The 19785-nt window shown below is 38.3% G+C and overlaps 1 protein-coding gene across 1 annotated transcript; it reads right to left on the bottom strand.

The window, feature by feature from the left end:
* Window positions 1-2301: 2301 nt before the first annotated feature.
* On the bottom strand, window positions 2302-15759 carry LOC103697693 (FHA domain-containing protein FHA2-like). The gene is made up of 3 exons (XM_039117255.1): window positions 14940-15759; window positions 4650-4807; window positions 2302-2756 (listed from the first exon to the last, which is right to left on the bottom strand). Exons 1-3 carry the CDS (start codon window positions 15673-15675, stop codon window positions 2547-2549), a joined length of 1104 nt encoding a protein of 367 aa, XP_038973183.1. The 5' UTR covers window positions 15676-15759; the 3' UTR covers window positions 2302-2546.
* Between the last annotated feature and the right edge of the window lie 4026 nt (window positions 15760-19785).

Below are 19785 nucleotides of genomic sequence, written 5' to 3'. Positions count from 1 at the left end.
TACTATCCGATCGACTCGGTTTGGAGGGCGACATACATCCTCCTAGTATAGTCAGGCAATGAAAGGAACGAAGGGTAAGAAGGTAGCTGCCCAGCACATCAAAAAAGAAAAATAAAAAACACCTGCAGCCCTAATGGAGAGTGTCAAGGAGGAGTCAGTGTACTCAAATTCAAAGACCAGGAGCAGCAGCGATAATAGTTTTAGTGGTCATGAATATGTTGGGTAGGAAGAGAGTGGAGAACAGGAGACCACTATTTATGAGACACAGTCATAGGGTGGTCTTCGATTTACTGGCGACTTCTAGTTTACGCATGCTACATAGAATAGTGACCACAATGCACGATCAGGTAAAGCCCGCGAGGATATGATTGCATATAGGAGACGGGCTCCTCAAAATCATTCAGGAGGACATGATGTAGCTGCAGATGACCTCACACTTGGAGTAAGATATATAGACGTATTAGGTTCCGAGTCGTATAATAGATTCTATTATCTGCAGTCACAGGCAGCCTATGACCCATACGGATATGGATATGGTGCGTCTTAGGCATCTTGTAGTGGCATCTTCAGATATGTCCCTCCACAACCGTATTATCAATCAAAGGACACTTCTCAGAATCAAAACTTCAGCAAGAGATCTGAGAGTGCTTATAACCTAACACATATTTTTTGTAGGATGAATATACAAGACTACAAGACCTCTTAGTTAGAAGGGTTGGTTGACATGCCTTTTGATTATGCCGATGATCCGGATATCTACGAGAGGCATCGCCACTTGATCTGATTGTAGATATCAGTATATATGTTGTACTTTAAATATATATAATTGATTATAATATTTTATAATTTTTACGTTACTACTTGACTTAAAGATATTTTATGTTATTCCTCATAGCATGCAACATCTTACTAATCATTTTATGAGTTATATAATTTTAAAACAATAAAATACATCATTTAGGTTAAATGAGGATCATAAAAACATCAAAAAAAATCAAGAAAACACCTAAAAAAAATTAAATTAGACTTAAAATTATTGAAAAAGTTTAAAAGAACGATTACTAATTAAATATTTTTGAAAACTCAAAAAAAAGGATGTGCCGGTACAGAACTGATATGCCCTATCCATATCGGAACTGATACCAAACCGTACCGGCCGCCGATCGGTAGATGTGTCGATATCAGTTTGGCAAATCTTGCACAGCATGTTCTTTATGGTTATAGTACTTGCTTATTGTATCCATCATGCATCATCTCTGCAGCGGGTTTGGAAGAGAAGGAAAAAATAGCTTGCATGGACGAGAATAAACCTCTTTGGATGTGGGTCGCGCTTTAAGGCACCTTTTTATTTTGATAAAGGCGAACAGCTTCCACCCACTCATAGCTTGGATAGGAGGGAGTGGTTACTGGACCGCGCGGTTAATCGACCAATCCAACCGTGGAACAGTAAGCATAAACGGACAAAATGGAAAGGGCACATCTTCTTTACGTGTGGCTTTGCAGTTGGATTGGTTTAGCTGCTGTGCGGTAGACTTAGTCCCACAGTGGAGTTGGATTGGTCCAGCGGCTTTGTGGTGGATTTGGTCCAACTAAAAATTATACAACTGGTGGGGAGCCATCGGTTGATCGGTCCAATCAGGTTAATTTACATCTGTCATGGTTCTTTCTTGGATTGCGACTGGAGTTCACATGTATCATGGCATAGTTCTTCATGGGATTGTGACTAGAATCTCACATTATTGATAGCAAACTCAACGAAAAATTCAGATAAATACAAACTCAAAGTTCACGTTAACCTTTTCAAAGCTTGCTTGTTCATTAGAGTATCTTGAAGTAGAAATTGATAACCAACAACCTAGATTGAACATAAAAACTTACTTAAAATTCCTCCAATCATGGCCTTGGATCAGATTGTTGATATTGATTCCATTTGGCTCGAAGCCATCGCACTCATCTCCTAGAACCAATGCAAATATATGCACTTGAAGCTTCCTGCAGATTTCAAATGTGTAAACAGACTTCAGGGGAATTCCTGCCACAGATTTTCTTTTTCCTTTTTTTTTTCTTTTAGAACAACAATGATAGCCAACTTCATGAAATTTAAACTACATAACATTGATGTCTGCCGACTAGTGATAGATCAAAACCTGATCCCTCAACTTGTACACTTGACTGGGAATCGGAAACAGCCTTCAGAGGTCCTGATCATCTACTTACCTTCAACAGCCACAATATAGAGATGCATTCAAGATTGCCAACATAATCTCCAGCACCAATCATGCAAGGCCACAAGCACTCACATGGTCCGAAACATCCATATATATATATATATACACACACACAGTACAATAAAAGCATTCTGACATTCATTATTCTGAGACATAAACCAGGAACCAACTACTCACTGACACTTATAACCATATTATACATGAAGGTTCCTCTCAAATATAGGAACAAAAAGGAAACTAGAAACACCAACAGATCAGCTAATACAACTTTGAGTTGTTTGATAACCGCACAATGTAAATGACAATTCCAGGAGATGATTATGAAATCAAAGAAACTAACGACACAAACTCTGATGTCACCCGCCCCTTTGACCTAGTATTAATCACAAAGTGCTCAGGATATTTCCTTAGCAGTGTCAGCAGACCGAACCACGGTCTCCCTTTAGTTTCACTCTCTGGCCATTCTTCAGACGTCAGATATCTTCTTACCCTACCATGATGCCATATATTGCCGTATTGCTCAAATAGCTGGATCAAAACAAGCATTCCATTAAGGATTGTTAAGTTAACTGATCTTCTAGAAGATGCATTTAGAAACAACAAATATTTGATAAACTACAATATCTATATATATTAGACGTGCATAGAGCACTAGTTCTAGGAAAGACGGATAAAATTTGGAGCAAGAGACTCAAATATTGCAAACCATTTGGGCAAAGATAATAAAAAAAGGCTGCTGGAACCTTAAGCCAGCACCCTTAAGCTTCGTAATGCAGAACTATCGGAAATAAGCTAAAAAGTTTAATAGTACAAGTAACTCATTACCACTCAGCAGAAATTGTTTGAAGCATCGCAATGATTCAGTTTTATGCAGTTTTATCATGCATTGATATCAAACATCTATCATTAGTTCTTGATCTCCAAAACAGGCTTCTATCAGTACAAATCCAGTATCCCAGTAAAAGCTTGCAAATATACTATTTTGTTCTTTCACGGTTTGAAATTTGAAGTTAACTAGACCAAGATAAAATTGGCCAAACAGGAACTTAGGTTCATAGTAGAAAATTTTGAAGCATATTCTAACAAACAGCTAATTGCACAGTTTCCATCACGACTAAAATCATTTAAATGAAAATCATCAGGAACATAAAAAGCCACATAGGATAAAAAAGAAAAACTAACAAAACAACCAATTCTGGCAAGTGTGGGCGTTTGACCTGCTAAAATTATGGTTACTAGCTTATCAACTTGGTAGTTGGTCTTCAATAGTGGCTTGTAAGGATAGAAGACAGTATAAATTCCATACAAATTGTAATTTTTGAAGCACATCATTGCAATCTACATAACTACAACCACAATGACCAGCTTGTCAGAACCATCTGAACCCATCTGATGTTGAGACTTGTGAATTCTTATTCGTGATTTGTTCAAACTAGGAATTAAATTCTAATTTGACGATGAGGTGCTTGGTTGCATCTAAAAGGGCATGCAGGTCACATAAATCATGTAAATAGTCCGCTTGTAGGAATTTAGTATATAAGTCCGCCAGATGGTCGGACTCACATAATTGCCTCTCACTTAGGAAAGTCACTTCTCTCAACTCTCAAGTCGACAGTGACAATGCTTAGATTTTAGTCAATACGTTTGTCCTTGATTGACCTTCATATGATATGGTTAACCACACTACGAATGTTTAACCATGTATGATGACAATACATCCTCTCAAAAGAAAATGACAATTTCAAGGTTACCACTTGCAACTAAACTGACCAATAGTGAAACTTAAATCTTGGCAGTAGAAATTGGTCAGATCTCACAAGTCGGAACAGTAGTTTTTTGCGCTTTAAGTTCCTAGACTTCATATTACTGGACCAATGTCTTTGGAGTCCCTTGAGCAAATAGGAGGGCTAACAGCAGTAGTTCCCGATAATTATAACAAGAGGGAGGCACAGAACATTAAATTGAAACTGAACTTTGGATCTCCCTATATCCTAGCCAGTACTTGTGCAGTAGGTAATCTATATTAAGAAGCTATCAAGGTGAGCATCAAAATAATCAATCTTCTTTATGCCTATAAGAGTCATGAATGTTCAATGCATGTGAAAGTATGTATTCCTGTGATCACCAACGTTTAATTTAACAGAAAAAAATATTTATATAGACTGATAAAAACACTCTTGGTGTATTTCTCTTGCATCTCTTTCTTAAAAAGAAAGAGAATTGAACCAAGAGGGAGTGTATATGTTAAGAGTATATATAAACTTGTCAGCGGAGATATGAGTCTATCATCCAGGCCAAGGAGTCCGCATTATAATAGTAGAGATGATTAAAGAACTTTTTTCAGACAAAACCATCATGCAAGCTCATCCACAATATCCAAAATGAAGCACAGAATATTGTCAGAGAAATGCTTAAGCTAACCTCTGCGTTAAGTTTATCCATGGGCATCCACTCTCCTGGACCACAAAGATCAGAAAGCACAGTAGCTACAGTTGAGATGACATCTTTCTCTTCCAGCAGCAACAGTTGTTGATTATCTGCTTCTCTATCAGCCTTTGACTTTGCCTCTGACTTTTTGACTGCAGAAATAAACATAATATCATGTTATCATAGTGGTGCTTTCACTGACCAGATGTGCAATTAAATGAACAGTACCTTCTATGACCAGATAAAATGGTTCCTAAAAATTTCAAAAACATGGCAATTTCACATGATTTCCGGTTCATTAACAAGTAACCATGTAGATTTTAAAATACTATCATCTAAGAAAAGCAAGTTAAGAGGAAAAACTTTAACATAATACAGCATCCTAGAAATGCTATCACATTAACAAAAAATGAAAAACAAGTGGACATGTTAAAAAGCAAATCAATTTATAATCATGTGCACATCTATGCACATGAACATATAGTCATCGCACATTTAGAATCAGAGTCCAAGTTGGGCAGTGAGTATTATTCATCTAAAATTTAGCATGCAGCATATCAGACTGAGCTCTTTGTTTTCAAGAGTGCAACAATAGGAAACAGTTCAAATAAGAAACATAGTTAAATGCAGCAACTAACAGTTTACATGTTGATGTAAATTTCTAAAAAGTTATGCATGCCATTGCATTAGTAATCATTCAAAAAGAAAACCAGTTTTATGACTTTTTGCTACAAATACGAGGCAGGGTAGCTGAGGTTTCATAAAACCCATAGGGGCTGTTTACATCACTGCAATTTTTCCTGAAACAGACATCCAAAAAACACGAGACTGTATAAAACTGGTTTTATGAAAAGTAGGAGGAGAACTGCTTCTACTAAAATGAGAGCAGCCAAACAACCAGTTTTGTAAAACTTTTTTTTTAAAAGTTTTTTCATTTACACAGGCCCGAAGGGTCTATAGGTAGGGTATGGGTATTTTACGACCATTCTCTACTTAATGATCATCAAGTTTGCATCATTTGGGTCAGGTGTAGATCAGGTCCAGGTCCGAATCAGGTAAATTATTTAATGTGAATTCACACCTTATTTGGTGATATACAACTTGGTGGATCATCTCAACCCCACCAAGGATCTAGTGATATGGGCATTAGCAGAGGAGACATGGAGGAGGAAAATCAGGGCTTGGTTTTTTTGTTTGAAAGAATAAAAAACCTGGTGGATAAGACATCTGGAACGAATATATCCGGTAATCTATCCAGCCATCAAGGTTTGCCGTCTCGATACTGGACCTCGTATCGGTGTCTCACTAGCACTATCGGTACAGAACAATATGAGGTCTTTTTGGCATACCGAGTGTCGGTATGCCTCCTTACTAAGTTTCAGTATGCCTCTCGTACTACATACCGGTACCGAACCGATACGGTAAGTTCCTTATTGTCCGATTCGAAATGGTACAGTGAAGTAAGCCAGCCAGCTAGGGTTCACCAAAGATGTATCCAAACCTTATTATATTACACGATCAGATCAAGTCAGGTCCAGATTAAGCAAATACTAACTAAAGCCAGGACCAAACATGAATCATTGGTGTCTATCTTTGGACCCATCCCTGACCCAAAAGGCTATGTCCCCTTTAACATTAATGGATCTCAGCAAGAGCTCTACTAATTCATAAATGTTAAAGGGGACACATTCGTACATATCTTTTTTTTTTATCTTTTCAATGTGAAAATCTTTTGAAAAAATGCTTCCCATAATATGCGAATGCATTTGCAAACACAAAAGAATGGATTGCTACTCTTATATTTTAAATTCCTATAAGTCTACAACTTTAGGAGTGTACACTTCACTTTGTTTTGCTTTATGACACAATACATGATATTTCAAGGCACTGCAAAGATGGAGCATCTGCAGTGTCAGCTCTTGGCATAGGTTTTTGGAAATTGTAGCCAAAATACACTTATGCAAGTTAAGATACTCCCAAGTCTTAAATATACCATGTGTTAAGACATATTGGCTTAAAGTTACAAACACTTCACTGAAATGCCAAATCTACTTCTCAATATTTTCTTTTTTAGGAAGGATTAGGAACAATGTGCCTAATCTTCATTAAGGAAATAAACAACCTCAAGAAGGAGTATTTACTTGACTCAATCTTCAAACCTCAAGGTGCAACTTAGAATCTGGCAGCAAAATATTCCTGGCTCTTCAACCCTGCTGTTTTGAGGGATGGACGTTTTTCTCTCTTGTTGTAATTCTTTTATTTCTTTTAATAAATCTGGGTGGCCATATGCCCTCCCTTCCTCTCAAAAAACTGATAAAATCTGTAGCCTTGGGATGAAAGCAATACACTCTTAAGTCTTAACTGTCTAAGAATGCTTCTTCAGTCCAATCCCTCAAAAAATTTAATTACAAATAAATAATTTTGTTAAATCCAGTGTCAAACCTTGTCTGAACTATTTGAAGTCAATTTTATGAATCCAAATTCACAAATAATTCCTATTAAGAGCAAACATTGGTGTTAATGTAAGTCTTCAGAATTTTTTCTCACAGCTTCAGCCTCAGTAACTCCTATCGGATCCTCTTTATTGCCCTAAAAAACTCAGCAACACAATATTGGAGATTATATTTGCTTTATAGGACTTTCATGTAAGCTGTAAAAATATGTGTCAGTCCCATACCAACTCAGAAGCTCCTCTTCATTTCATCCAACTATATTATCTTCACCCATCTCTCTAAAACTCTACTCTTTAGATTCAACAATAGCACTAATCTCTCTTGGTATCACTTGTCCATTAATCTTGAATGGAGCCCCAGTTTCATCTCCATTCTCCTTGAAATTACATTCAATAAACTCTAATTATGTTAAACTAATTTTCAAACCCTTATCTTCTGAAATTTTCACTCCATGAATCTAATTTAGCATTAACCTTGTCCTCTTGTCAATCAATAGTATATCATTTGCAAGTAGCATGCAGCATGGTACATCAGTATAAATAGTATAAGAATGATGTCCTCAGACCTTCGAGTGATGAGTGAGTACATCATGACCAGAAACACATCCTTGTCAAGCAACAGTGCCCCCCCACCCACCCCCATGAAAAAAAAAATCACCATTTATGTTCTATCATAATCTTTTTCCAGATCAACAAGACCATATGTAGACTCATCTTTTCCCTCTTTTGGTTGACAGATCTGCCCAGGCTAGGTTAGTTTTGTTTTTTTCTCTGTAACTTACTATCAACTGCCTAAGTAAAAAAGATAGCCTGCATTATTGACCATCCTAGTATAAAATCAAATAGGTCAAACTGTCAAAGAATGTTAGCATTTTAATTTAAATTTTGTTCAATCACCCTTTTAATAACTTCAAATAATTAAACAGGTTTAATTCAACACTAAGTAGCAGTTTGGCAGTCCACCAAGCATCCCCCAATAATTTCCCAGTTTCCTATCATTAAATAGATTATAAAATGACAAATTTACTTACATCATAAAGTTATAAGAGTGGAGTCATCTTGGAGCACACAAAAGGGCCTGCAAGCGCAATATATCTTTCACTGGTATATCTTGTCACATTCAATTGAGTATTCACTAGTGTGCGTATGCATTTTCTGTTTCTTTTTTTTTTTGTTTGAAGAGGGCTTGCATTTTCTGTTATTTTGTCGACCTTTATTCAGGAAGTCATGTTCATGAATCAAAGATATTGCAACTCACACCATTCCCTTCAAACATGGACCCAAGGTAAGAGGTCATTTAAAGAGATAATTCAATACATCCACTGAGCATGTGATGGGGTTGCTATGCCAATGCTTTTGGATATGCATGTCTCATAGAAATCCATTACAGCAAGGAAATCTCTATAGTGTGTGAATGCAAAAGATAGCAAGGAGATGACTAAAGGAACCCATATAGGATTGAGTAGTAGTTAAGGGGACTGCAGAGGCTCATATGTGAACTCCTTATATAGGAGTCTGGAGGGATTTGGGAAATCTGTGCAGGATCTTCAAGATATTCACGGAGAATATGGGTCAATGTGACTATGAAGGTGAAGAGATGGAGAAGGAATCCACACCAGACTACCAAGTGGTTTCTTTAATTGTAAGAGTTCCCAAAGTGGATTAGATGCACCAGAGCATGATTGAGATTCCGACTGGTTGTGCATGACTGTAAGTGGGCAGATTATATAGTTAAATGGAAGGTTAAGATGACTTGAGCTAATTTCAGTGACTGGCAGTGATACTAATCTAATTAGGAAATTTATGTATGGTAAGATGTCTACAAGTATGACGACCATGCCACATGCAATGCTCATGTAGGTTATCTTCGTACCATGCCAGTACCTGTCTGGCAGGGTATATACTGTTTAATATGGACTTGTAAGGTAGAGTACTTCAAACAATGTGTAAATCTTGATTTTGATACATGATGATGTACCAAATGGTCTGAATACATGCATCCAAACCTCAAAGGCTTGAAGAACATAACCATGTTGCCAACACTCTCAAACTTATCTAGGCTAATGAACTAATGACACGCACTACGCTAGCTGTCTTTATATATTCTACAAAACAGGAGCTTGTTTATCAGGTTTTCTTAGTATTGTTTGTTCATTGTAAGTAGTTTCATACCTTGTCTTCTCGAGTCATGCTGTAGTATCTTAAAGCATTTTTATGATCTTTTACAAGTGCCAATCTAAATTGTGCTTTTCATGTTTGTTTAGGATTGCTTCATATATTGTAGGGCTACATTAAGTTAGTTCATGTGTTAGATTTTTTAAATAGTATATTATATATATGTCTATTGTGCTCAATGATAACATGTTTAGCTTGACTTAAGATGCTAGATATATCTGAAAGAGTTTAAGATGATTGTTTAAACACGAACATTCATAAGTCCTCCCTCACAACTTATTCAAATATTTACTAAACAAAGCATCAAGATCTAGTGAGATTGTAGGGAATTTAGTATATAGATGGCGAAAATAGTGCCAACACCACAAAACATGTCAGGACTTTTGTTAACCCTTCTAAACCTATATTTACCTGTTTATCAATACGTCTTTCCAAATTCCTACAATAATACTCGAACCCCACTCACCTCTTTGCATGTATTGATTCTTAATAATTCTTCCTTCTATACTAAGCATTTTCACATCAAGTGCCAAAGCCACTCTTACATTTTAACTCCATATCCATGACCTCTAAAGCCTCGCCTTAGGACCACTTTCAATCATAGATATGCAAACTCTCTACCATGTAACTAGAAAATTTATTATAAATGCTCTGAAGCTTGGCTACAAAAAGGAAGGGGCTATGAAGATCGACCGGTAATGCTTAGCCAAGAGTTATATGAATTATTACTTTCAGAATTTAATTTTTATTACTTTTTTTATTTTTGGATTATAAATCATTTTTGTTGCCTCAATAAGATACACACCTCTTAGATGTGTTAAATCCACTAAAGAGCTCATTTCGACTAAGTTATCATGTCCTAAATCTAATTAACATGATTGGGGATGAAAATGATTCTCTTTCTTCCTCCAATGAAAAGTTTGATTAAGGAATAGTTTGGTTAGTTTAATGGTTTAGATGACCTGTATTAAGGTAGGCAATCTCAATATGAGATCCTTATCGATACCATCTTGGTACAGTGTCGATAATGCTCGGTACAGGGGTCGGCTCAGCATATCAATACTCAGTACTTTCTTTTTTTTTGGTACAACGGCGGCTCACACACAATGAGTGTAAGTACAACCCATGAAATCAGAAAAAAAGTAGATAATGCAGTGGGGACGGAATAGACATGTGGTTCCCCCAAACGAACTCTCCCGAGTGCTGCATAGCATAGGCTGTCACCCAATCCGCAACACTGTTGGCTTCTTTGTAGACATAGGAAGCCCAGTAGGAGGCGGCACACTCACCCAGCAAACTGTAGATGTCGTGGAGCAAGCGCATCTCGCCGGCAGCGCGCCTCCGACCCTGAATCCATTCGATCACCATGGTTGAGTTCCTCACTAGGATGATACAGTCCGCGCCCAACACCCTGCCTCGAATAGGTGGCGCCTTCCCATGTTGCTCTGAGCTTAGCTCCGACAACTGATTGGTCGAAGATCTGCCGACCCCTAGCCGCCACTACTCTAGCATTCTGGTCTCTGATAACAAATCCGACGTCATTGCTGCTCCCCACCCCGCCGACGCTGCCGTCAAAGTTCAGCTTGAGAAAACCAAAGGGTAGAGGTTCCCAAAAAATGAGCACAACCCTGAACACTACAAGAGGAGAATGAAAATCGCAGATTTCTTTAGCCAACCCAAGGGACGATGACGCAATAGTGCCAATGACCTCTACTGTATAGAGCAGTGCTCTGTCCACCACTATCCTCGAATGAGCACCTTTGTCATCAAAGACACAAGCATTCCTACCTAGCCAGCAGTGATAGGCCAGATTGATAGCCCTAATCCCTCGCTCCACAAGGCCAGGCCTTCATAAAGAAACCTCTAGGAAGGTCAGAAACTTCTCGGTCGATGACCATCCTTGCCGCATGTCAGGGAAAGCCGAAGCGCACTCCCAGATCCGAACATCACGCTGATAGACAAAAAGGATATGAAAAATAGACTCCTCCTGGTAGGCCCAACATCCTGGGGGGATGCGTACACCTCCTCGAGCTAGCACTCCTCTGGTGGGTAGGCAGCCCCAGGCTACCTTCCAGACGAATAGAGTCACTCGGAGGTGAATACATAATCTCCAGATCCAACTCCCATCAATCTATCATGCCGACGACCTCCTGATCGGCCCAAGAAGATTCCTTGCCTTCACCTTTGGCCTGCCTGTACTGCTCCAAATCTGTCTGTCTGCAATCTCTCCTGCAGGGATCGGCATCGCCAACACCCTCTCGGCTAACTGCTTACCAAACGCCCTCCGTACAAGGTCCTCATCCCATCTCCTCTTCCCTGGTGTAAATAGGTCACAAACCCTACGTCCCTCCAGCCAATCGGCCTCGAACAAGGTGGGCCATCTACATAGCAGCAGATCCGCCAAGTATTTGTCCCCCACGGCGCCGATGGCTCGCCCATCCCCAATCTCCCATCTAATCTCCGAGGTCACCAAGAAAACCTGGAAGCAAATCTCCCTCCAGATGAAGGAGCAACATTGGCCCACTCAGAAGACTAACGAGTCGGCCGAGTCCCCATACTTCCTTCATACTACATACTAGTTTGGTACTAATATGGTACGATATGCCCACTACGTACTATGATATGGTATGCTTGGTACACACTAATATGGATTGGTACAAAGCGCCATGCTATGGCTTATATGTAAGCCATAGGCCATGCATAATATATCAATGCAAATGCATTATTGCAATTAGTAAACACCTTATATAAACTAATTGATTTCTCAGGTGAAGCCCATCTACTGAAAAACTCAACTCTAAGGTGGCTATTGAAACCGCAATAGTGGACACTTTATATAGACTGATACATGACTTGCCCTTTTAGCTAGAATTATCATTCTCTTGTTTACCGCATAAAGCAAGAGAACAAAGTGGCTATGGACATATCATTAAAGGTATTCTATAAGCGCAATAAAGAGTAGGAATAAGCCATGTTTTTCCATTCCCTTCTCCATTCAATATGCATTCTAAGGTCTGGATTTGGGGAATGGTGAGTGGATATGTGTAGGTGCTAGGCAGCTCTATGTTCATATGCATGTCCGTCGCAAGCGATGACCACAGCTTTTGGTGGCAATGCTAGGTTGGACCGCATCATACCTATCCTGTTCTTTCTATTGCCTTCCTCACTATTTTTTATCATTTTAGCACATTTATCACAAAATGCCTCCTTCATGTTTTTGAATGTATCCCTCCATTCCTGAGAGACCAAATTGGATCCATTTGCCTAAATGCATTTTACACAGAACTCCTATTTTAGTAGGATATGTGATTCCTAGTAACCAAGTTTTGAAGAACCGACCATACCTTCGCACATACAGCCCCATACTTTCCTAGACTATGGTATATACCAGTATGTACCATATGCCTCATCACCCTATATCCAAAAACAATGAGTAGATATAGCGGCATATGGAAGTACACATCATGACGACATCTGACCCATATGCTCCCACGCTAACATACTTTAAATTTTGCTAGTAACTATGAACCAAAGTACATAACAATATATGTAATTGGAGAGATTCTATTTTAATGATGTATCCTCTAATTTTTTTTAAAGAAGATAACCTCTAAAAAATCATTTGGCCAAATTAGAGTGATATGATATGCAAGCATATTCAAGACAAAACCACAAAACTCTAAGGCTTAAAGTGTTGGATGCACACATAGTACCTACTCATCCATATACATGTTCTAAGTATAGTAAATATAACATTGATGACAAACTTTTATGCCATTTTCTATATATCATATAGACCAACATTTTGAATACCAGATGATATGGAGAGTACTGTAGCAACCCAATAGGTTTTCAATATCGGTATCGGGCTTAGCATACCACCCGCCATGGTAGATGGTACTATTTTTTGTGTCACTTCCAACAATATACCATGTATCAGTACAAAAACATTAACAATTTTTAGTAAGACATATCCATAGTACTGATAAGGTATCCGTACGTGGCCTAGTACAAGGGCTTAAAACATGCTATAGACCGTAACTCTAAGTTAAGCAAGACTCAATTTAAGAAAAGAATGAAAAAGGGAAAGGCATACTTATTATAAGTTCATTTTAATAATTTAGAACATATATTTAATACAAATTCGCATATGCAATTAAATTCAAGCATTTTAGCGTATTGAAGAACAGTAAAATCTAGCTTTTTGCCGAAAAAATCGTTAGAAGTTGAACCTTGTCATGTTCTCTAAAGGAAAAACAAAGTCCGACAAAGAATTATTCACAAAGTTACATATTTTCTAAAATCCTTTCATTTGCAGTGGAACTTGTACACATGATTGATAAAATCTGACAGTCTCCTTGTAAGATCAACTTCCCCTCTCACTGGCAACAGAGTGCAAATACATAAAAGGTTACATGTCGCTCTAAGCCTTTGAAGTCACCAAAAAGACCTAGAGTGACCATAACCATAATAAATAAGCCTCAACAACCAAAATCATAATCTCTTCATTAGATTTTAATAGTATGTTAGAAGGGGCATCTGGATGCTTTTTATTGCTTGTAGTTCTGCTTGTAGTTCTCAAATTGCCAATAGAACACCTAAAAATATTAGTTAATGCCTCTTTGGAAGGCAAGCAATAAGTCTGATCTTGGTTTATCGTTGCTATCTTGATCAATCATGTTTATTGAAGAAAAGAATATAATCTACTAAAACCTAGATTTCAAGAAAGAAGTATTAATCCCTGCAGAAAAAATGAATCTGAAAATCCTGACATAATAGGTGGTTTTATTGAGCAAATAAATGCATGTCAGGTGAAAATAAGCTTCAATTTTTAAAGTTCATTAGAAAATGGTACAGAAACTTGTCAATTCCATAACAAGAAATGTTTTAAAAGATCTATCTTCCTTATAAAGTAAGATATAAAAATCTTTCAAAAAGCAAGCCTTTCTTCAGTGTTTTCATTATGCCCCTGCCTTACTATGCCAAGGCCTACACCATCTTCCCATGATCCCATCCCTTCTCTTAATTAGGCAGAATATGAGAACCAGCGCAAACTCATTATGTCAGAGGAGGATTGTATGTGATCCAAAATATCAACCACAAGATGTCTTATCAAACTAAATTATTGGGAAAACATGGACTCCTGATTGCCATCTCACAGTATCAATTCAAGTATATATATTACTCCATAAATAGAGAACACCTGCTTCCATTTCTAGCATTTGCAAAACTTCTTTCTTGTCCCGGTAACTAGTATTCAGACTCACTTGCTACATTGAAATTTGTTTTGCACATGACAAGCCTTGCAGATTATAAACAGGATTGATTTAACAATTCATTGCCAAACGTATCAATACAGAGCGTATCAATCAGGCCCTAAATTCTCAAAAATAATATATATAATTAGCCACAAATATAATTTGCTCGCATGTAAACCTCATTAAGCTTCTCCACATCACCAACATCCATGAAAAGCACATCACAACCCAATAGGACTCAGGGAAAAAAATAAAATGATCAGACTGCTACAAAATCAATTTAAAAAACCAAACTTTTCGCACATGCAAGATCTGAACAGACTCCACTAATCAGTAACAATCAATCAAAAGAACGCAAAAACTAAACAAACACCTCAAGGAAGAAATCACGATACTAACCCAGATGCCCTGATGGTCCTGCCTGCGCCACCCGGCCGCGCTGTTCGATCCGGCCATCGCCCGGAGCCCCCCGAGTCCTCTTTCCCGTCCCCCGAGGCACGGCATGCGTCACCTCCTCCTCTATCTCTTCTCCATCCTCCTCCTCTTCCTCCTCCTGCTCCTCCTCATTCTCATCCTCCTCTTCCTCGTCCCCCTCATCATCCTCGTCGTCTCCTCCATCGTCGCGGACGCCGTAGCCGCCACTCCCGTAGTCGGACGGCCCCGGCCGGCCCCTGGGCGCCGAGAGGGCGGGGCGGAAAGGGTGACGGGCGATCCGGGCGGTCTCGAAGATGGATCGGGAGGGGAGAAGGAAGTAGAACTGCTTGTCCCCCATCTGGAGGAGGTCCTGGGAGTCAAGCTTGACCGGAGGCGTGCCCGGCACGTGGAGGACGCCCTCCACGACGCACCCGTTCTTGCCGATGACCTCGAGGGCGAAGCGGCGGCGCTGGAAGTCGTAGAAGATGCGCGCGTGGTGGCGGGATATGTTCATCCCGCCACCTAGGCTCGCCAGATCGACGTCCACCTCCGATTTCTTGCTGTTCCTCCCCAAGATTATCGAGTAGGTCTGCATGTAGTACTCGAAGTCCTCGCCCTGGAGCTTCGCGAACCCGACCTCGGCGTCGTCCAGCTCGATGTCTCCGCCCCCTCTTCCGCCGCGCGTGGCGGCGCTCCGGGCGGAGCTTCGGCCCTTAGGCATGGCTTTTCCTTCTCTTCTCGCGAAAGAGACGAGAAGGAAGCGCGCTCGAAGCAGAAAGAAACCGAGAGAGAGAGAGAGAGAAGGAGAGGGAGAGTCCGGTATTTAGAAGGGATCTTGATGGGCTGGGCTTTGACTTGGTTAGGGTGATAAGTAGATTTGGGCCAGTTTCTACCCGCTTGAGCCTGACCTTGTTCTTGCCTTCTTGGTGAAATAGTTTCAGACGTTGGCTATGCGGAGTCCCAAACTCTTATGTGAGTTGGTTTGACATTGTTTTGTTGAAAGATTGATAATCCAACCGAACATAATCCATTATGCTTTATAATTATGCTATGCATGTAAATTATGGCTTTGTTACTAATTACTATAGATTTTGGCATTATTGTGCAGCTGAGGTTGTTGGTTAAAGGTTAAAGGTTATGCTTAAAAGTAAAACTAGGTGAAGAAGTGTCACCAGGGACTCATTTGGTTCGCATGCAAAATTTTCAATATTTTTTTTGAATAGCTGATATCTGGAAAGTAATTTTTATATATTGGGTTAACCATGAAAAAATGACACATTGTAGAATGGTTTATGTTTTGTTGAGCATCTACTTTTCTAGGAAAGTGTGTAAAATGCCTGTTATATCTGATAAAATGATAGATCTTATTTCATTCTATCTAAAAACTTAAGGGCGTTATTAGAAAAGAAAAATTATCTCAATTTTTAATCAGTGGAAATTAGACTTTTCTATGTCTTATATGGTTTTTCTTTTTTATAAAATGTAGAATTTTTTTTTCATACGAATGTTACTTTTTTATTTTTTGAAAATTGCAATCAAACACGGGTATTTTTCGTATTTTTTTTTGTTGGCCCCACTTTTCTTGTCCAAATCCCACGAACAAAATGGATCCTAAGTGCCCAGGCATGGATTGTGTGCATTGGAAACTGAGAGAGAATCCGGCCTTGACTCCAAAGAGCTTGAATTGAGTCAATTTGGTAGTTCAGATGTCTATCTCAGGATAGTTTGGGCTCAATTTGGGCTATAAGCATGAGTTGAGGCTACAAGAGCACTCTCAGCCCACACCATGTCTACTGTGGAAGCATATACCAAAAATGTTAATGGACTTTTCATGATAATTTTACATTCTGGTTCATATGGAACATCATTCTTTTATCTTTATAAGGTGTAAACAAAAAGGATCTGGCCAGGTCTAACCCCCAGCTTATATAATGAGAGAAAGATGTGTTAAGAGGTTTGTTGGATTCGAATAGATTCTCATTCTATTTTAAAAATGAAGAAAAAAAATTGGCTTTCTGCTTGCACCAAGATGCATGTCATGCATTTGATTCATCTATAGTCACATGAACCTTACTATCCCAATCACAATGAATCTGCTCATGCAAGAAGACAACAGCTGACTGCCGGCATGCATTAGGACACATGAATGCATTTGGTCCAACTCTATGCTGGAGTTTTAACTTTAAAAAATAATAATAATTTTAAAAAATATATATAATAGCTTTATCCTCTAAATTTTAGATGTTTAGAAACTTTAAGACTCTTATTTTTTTTCTTCAGGCGCTACTTTTGGAAGAATTGTGACTCTTCTGGAAAAACATTGGTTCCGATTTCAGTAAGGATGCGATGTTTCTGAAAGATCGCATCTTCAGAAATGTCGCACCGTATCGGTCATCGGAGAGCGTCTATAAATAGGCTCTGCATCCCGTGTTTTGGATAACTCAATCCAAATTACTACTTCTCTACTTTATGAGACAAAACAAAGAATTCTTCTCTCATTTTTCTTTTTCTCATCTTTCAAACATCTTTCAAGTTTTTCTTTTTCATCTGGGCATTTGAAAGAGTCGGCCAAATCAAACCTCCCCAGTGATCATGCTCATTAGAGGAGGATCAAGCTGAGATGGATTGTTGTACCTTGGAAATGAGATCGCCGCAAACTTATACATAAGAGGCGAAACACGTTCTTAGGGCAATGTATATCATGCATCTCGATCTAGGCAAGCTCTTTTCAATCTTCTGATTTTTCTAGTAGATTATTTCTTTATAATACTTTTATAAAATAGAGATATAATAGTTTTTAGGCAAAATAAATGCTTTAAAATACTTTTTTATGAAACGCCTCTTTTCAGATAAGTTGTGACTCTTCAAAAAAGAATGCTGGTTTTCGAAAAAATACGGTGTTTCCAAAACATTATGTATATTTGAAACTATGGCGTCTTTTTGATCTTCCAAATAGAGTCTCTAAATAGACTTCTCCAGGATTAATTCAAAAACAATCTAATCTCTCTTTTTCTCACTAGTACTTCTGAGAGTTTCTTCTACAAATAGAGAGTTTTTCCATCCTTCAACATTTTACTTTTGATTTTTTTTATTTTTATTTTCTGAGCATTTGAATTAGGGGACCTTCTTAACCTCTTTATCCTATTTGCTTTAACCTTTAGGTTCATGTTAGTTCTATCATGTCAGTTGTCTCAAGGCACACTACAATTTGTTGAAAACTAGCTAGCACTCTCTCTCTCTCTCTCTCTCTCTCTCTCTCTCTCTCTCTCACTCACTCACTCACTCTCTCTCAAAGATTAGTCTTGGCCAAAAAAAAAGTCAACTATAGATATGAGGGCTCATGTGGGTATATTTTTAGTCCGATTATGCACTAGGTAGATGTTGGTTTCTTATACAAGGTTAAGCAACCTAAATAACACATTCTACTTAGCATTTTTAGATGAGGTCTTGGATTGTTGCCAAATGATATCATGCTGGATCTAACCCATGGTCTATGTGGTCTAGGGGAACAGATTTATAGAGGTTGATCATGAGGAGATCATAGTTCTTGTAATTATATTTGAATAGATTTGGACCCTTGGTTTGGCGATAATGCTAAGGATTAAACAAGAAGAGTATGTAAGGATCCATGCAAGCGTGTGTTTAGTTTTACAACGGTTATGCACCGAATAGATTTTGAATAATAATACTTTCTGACTAAACTTTTTGGAGTGAGATTCAAGATTGTGACATTAGAGATGCAAGCTAGGTAAGTGTTCTAGCCTATTTTATTTATTTTTTTATTTATTCGCAGATTTGGATCAGTTTATTTTTCATATAGAGATGATCTAGGTTTGAAAATGTGTGACCAAGTATCAAGAAAAAACACTTCATGGTGGACGCAGCATGCAATAAGAGAGCATTCGTGTGTATAACCTTTTTTTCTTTCTTTTTTTTTCAATGCAAGGGCTAGTCCAAAGCATTTTCACCAGCAATATGTGAATCAAATGCATATATTGTTCTTATAGTGAATGTACTTGGTTGGATGCACCTATAAAAAAAAAGTGTACATGGTTGGAGTGCCTATGTGATGCTAAAGGCAAAAGTGTCTAAAATTGGATCAATCTTGCAAAAAATTAAGAATTTCTATAGCCATTTGTGGCAGCTGCAATGAGAGATTAAGGCGTGGGATCTAAAGCACCTAAATTCACTTCCAAAATTTAAAACACATTATAAACACAAAAATAGAAATTAAGTGGGCCATCTCTAAAATATCCCCCACTACAAGTGCATACCCAATCTTGAGCTCTTAATCAAAATCAAGTCCTAATGACAACCTTCTTCAAGCAAAAAGTTTGAGAAAGCTAGTCCTGATCTATCAAAAAGCTCTTTTGGACATTCTTACAGAAATATCCTACAAATATCAAGGAGGAAGGGAAGAAGAGAGAAGAGGCAGAGGATCGAACTTTCACAAGAGCAGATGAAAAGGACTCAAGGTCAATTTTTTTTTTCCCCCCCACAGAATTTAGGCTAGGGTGTTGAATTGATATGCACAAATCTAATAGAAAATCTATCCCAATCATGCTAGATTACTCAAACAGGCCCTCATGAGATGGAGTTCCTAGTTGAGTGGAGATCAGCATCAAGAGGTGAGGCCAAAGATTCAAGGGAAATGGAGAATGGAGAGAGAGATGATGTGGATGTTGGAGAACCAAGAGAATGCCCAAAGAAAAAGTACCAATTAACATCTATGCTAGAGGATTGGCTTGTTGTGCTTTGGAATCAACAAAAAGTTAATAATTCTATCCAATGTGGTTTAAGAATAGACTTGGATCAAAAAATATAACAAAAT

Source organism: Phoenix dactylifera, unplaced genomic scaffold (assembly GCF_009389715.1).
Source record: "Phoenix dactylifera cultivar Barhee BC4 unplaced genomic scaffold, palm_55x_up_171113_PBpolish2nd_filt_p 000194F, whole genome shotgun sequence".
Taxonomy (NCBI): domain Eukaryota; kingdom Viridiplantae; phylum Streptophyta; class Magnoliopsida; order Arecales; family Arecaceae; genus Phoenix; species Phoenix dactylifera.
The sequence above is the reverse complement of the archived record's forward strand: the minus strand, read 5'-3'. Positions and strand labels throughout refer to the sequence as shown.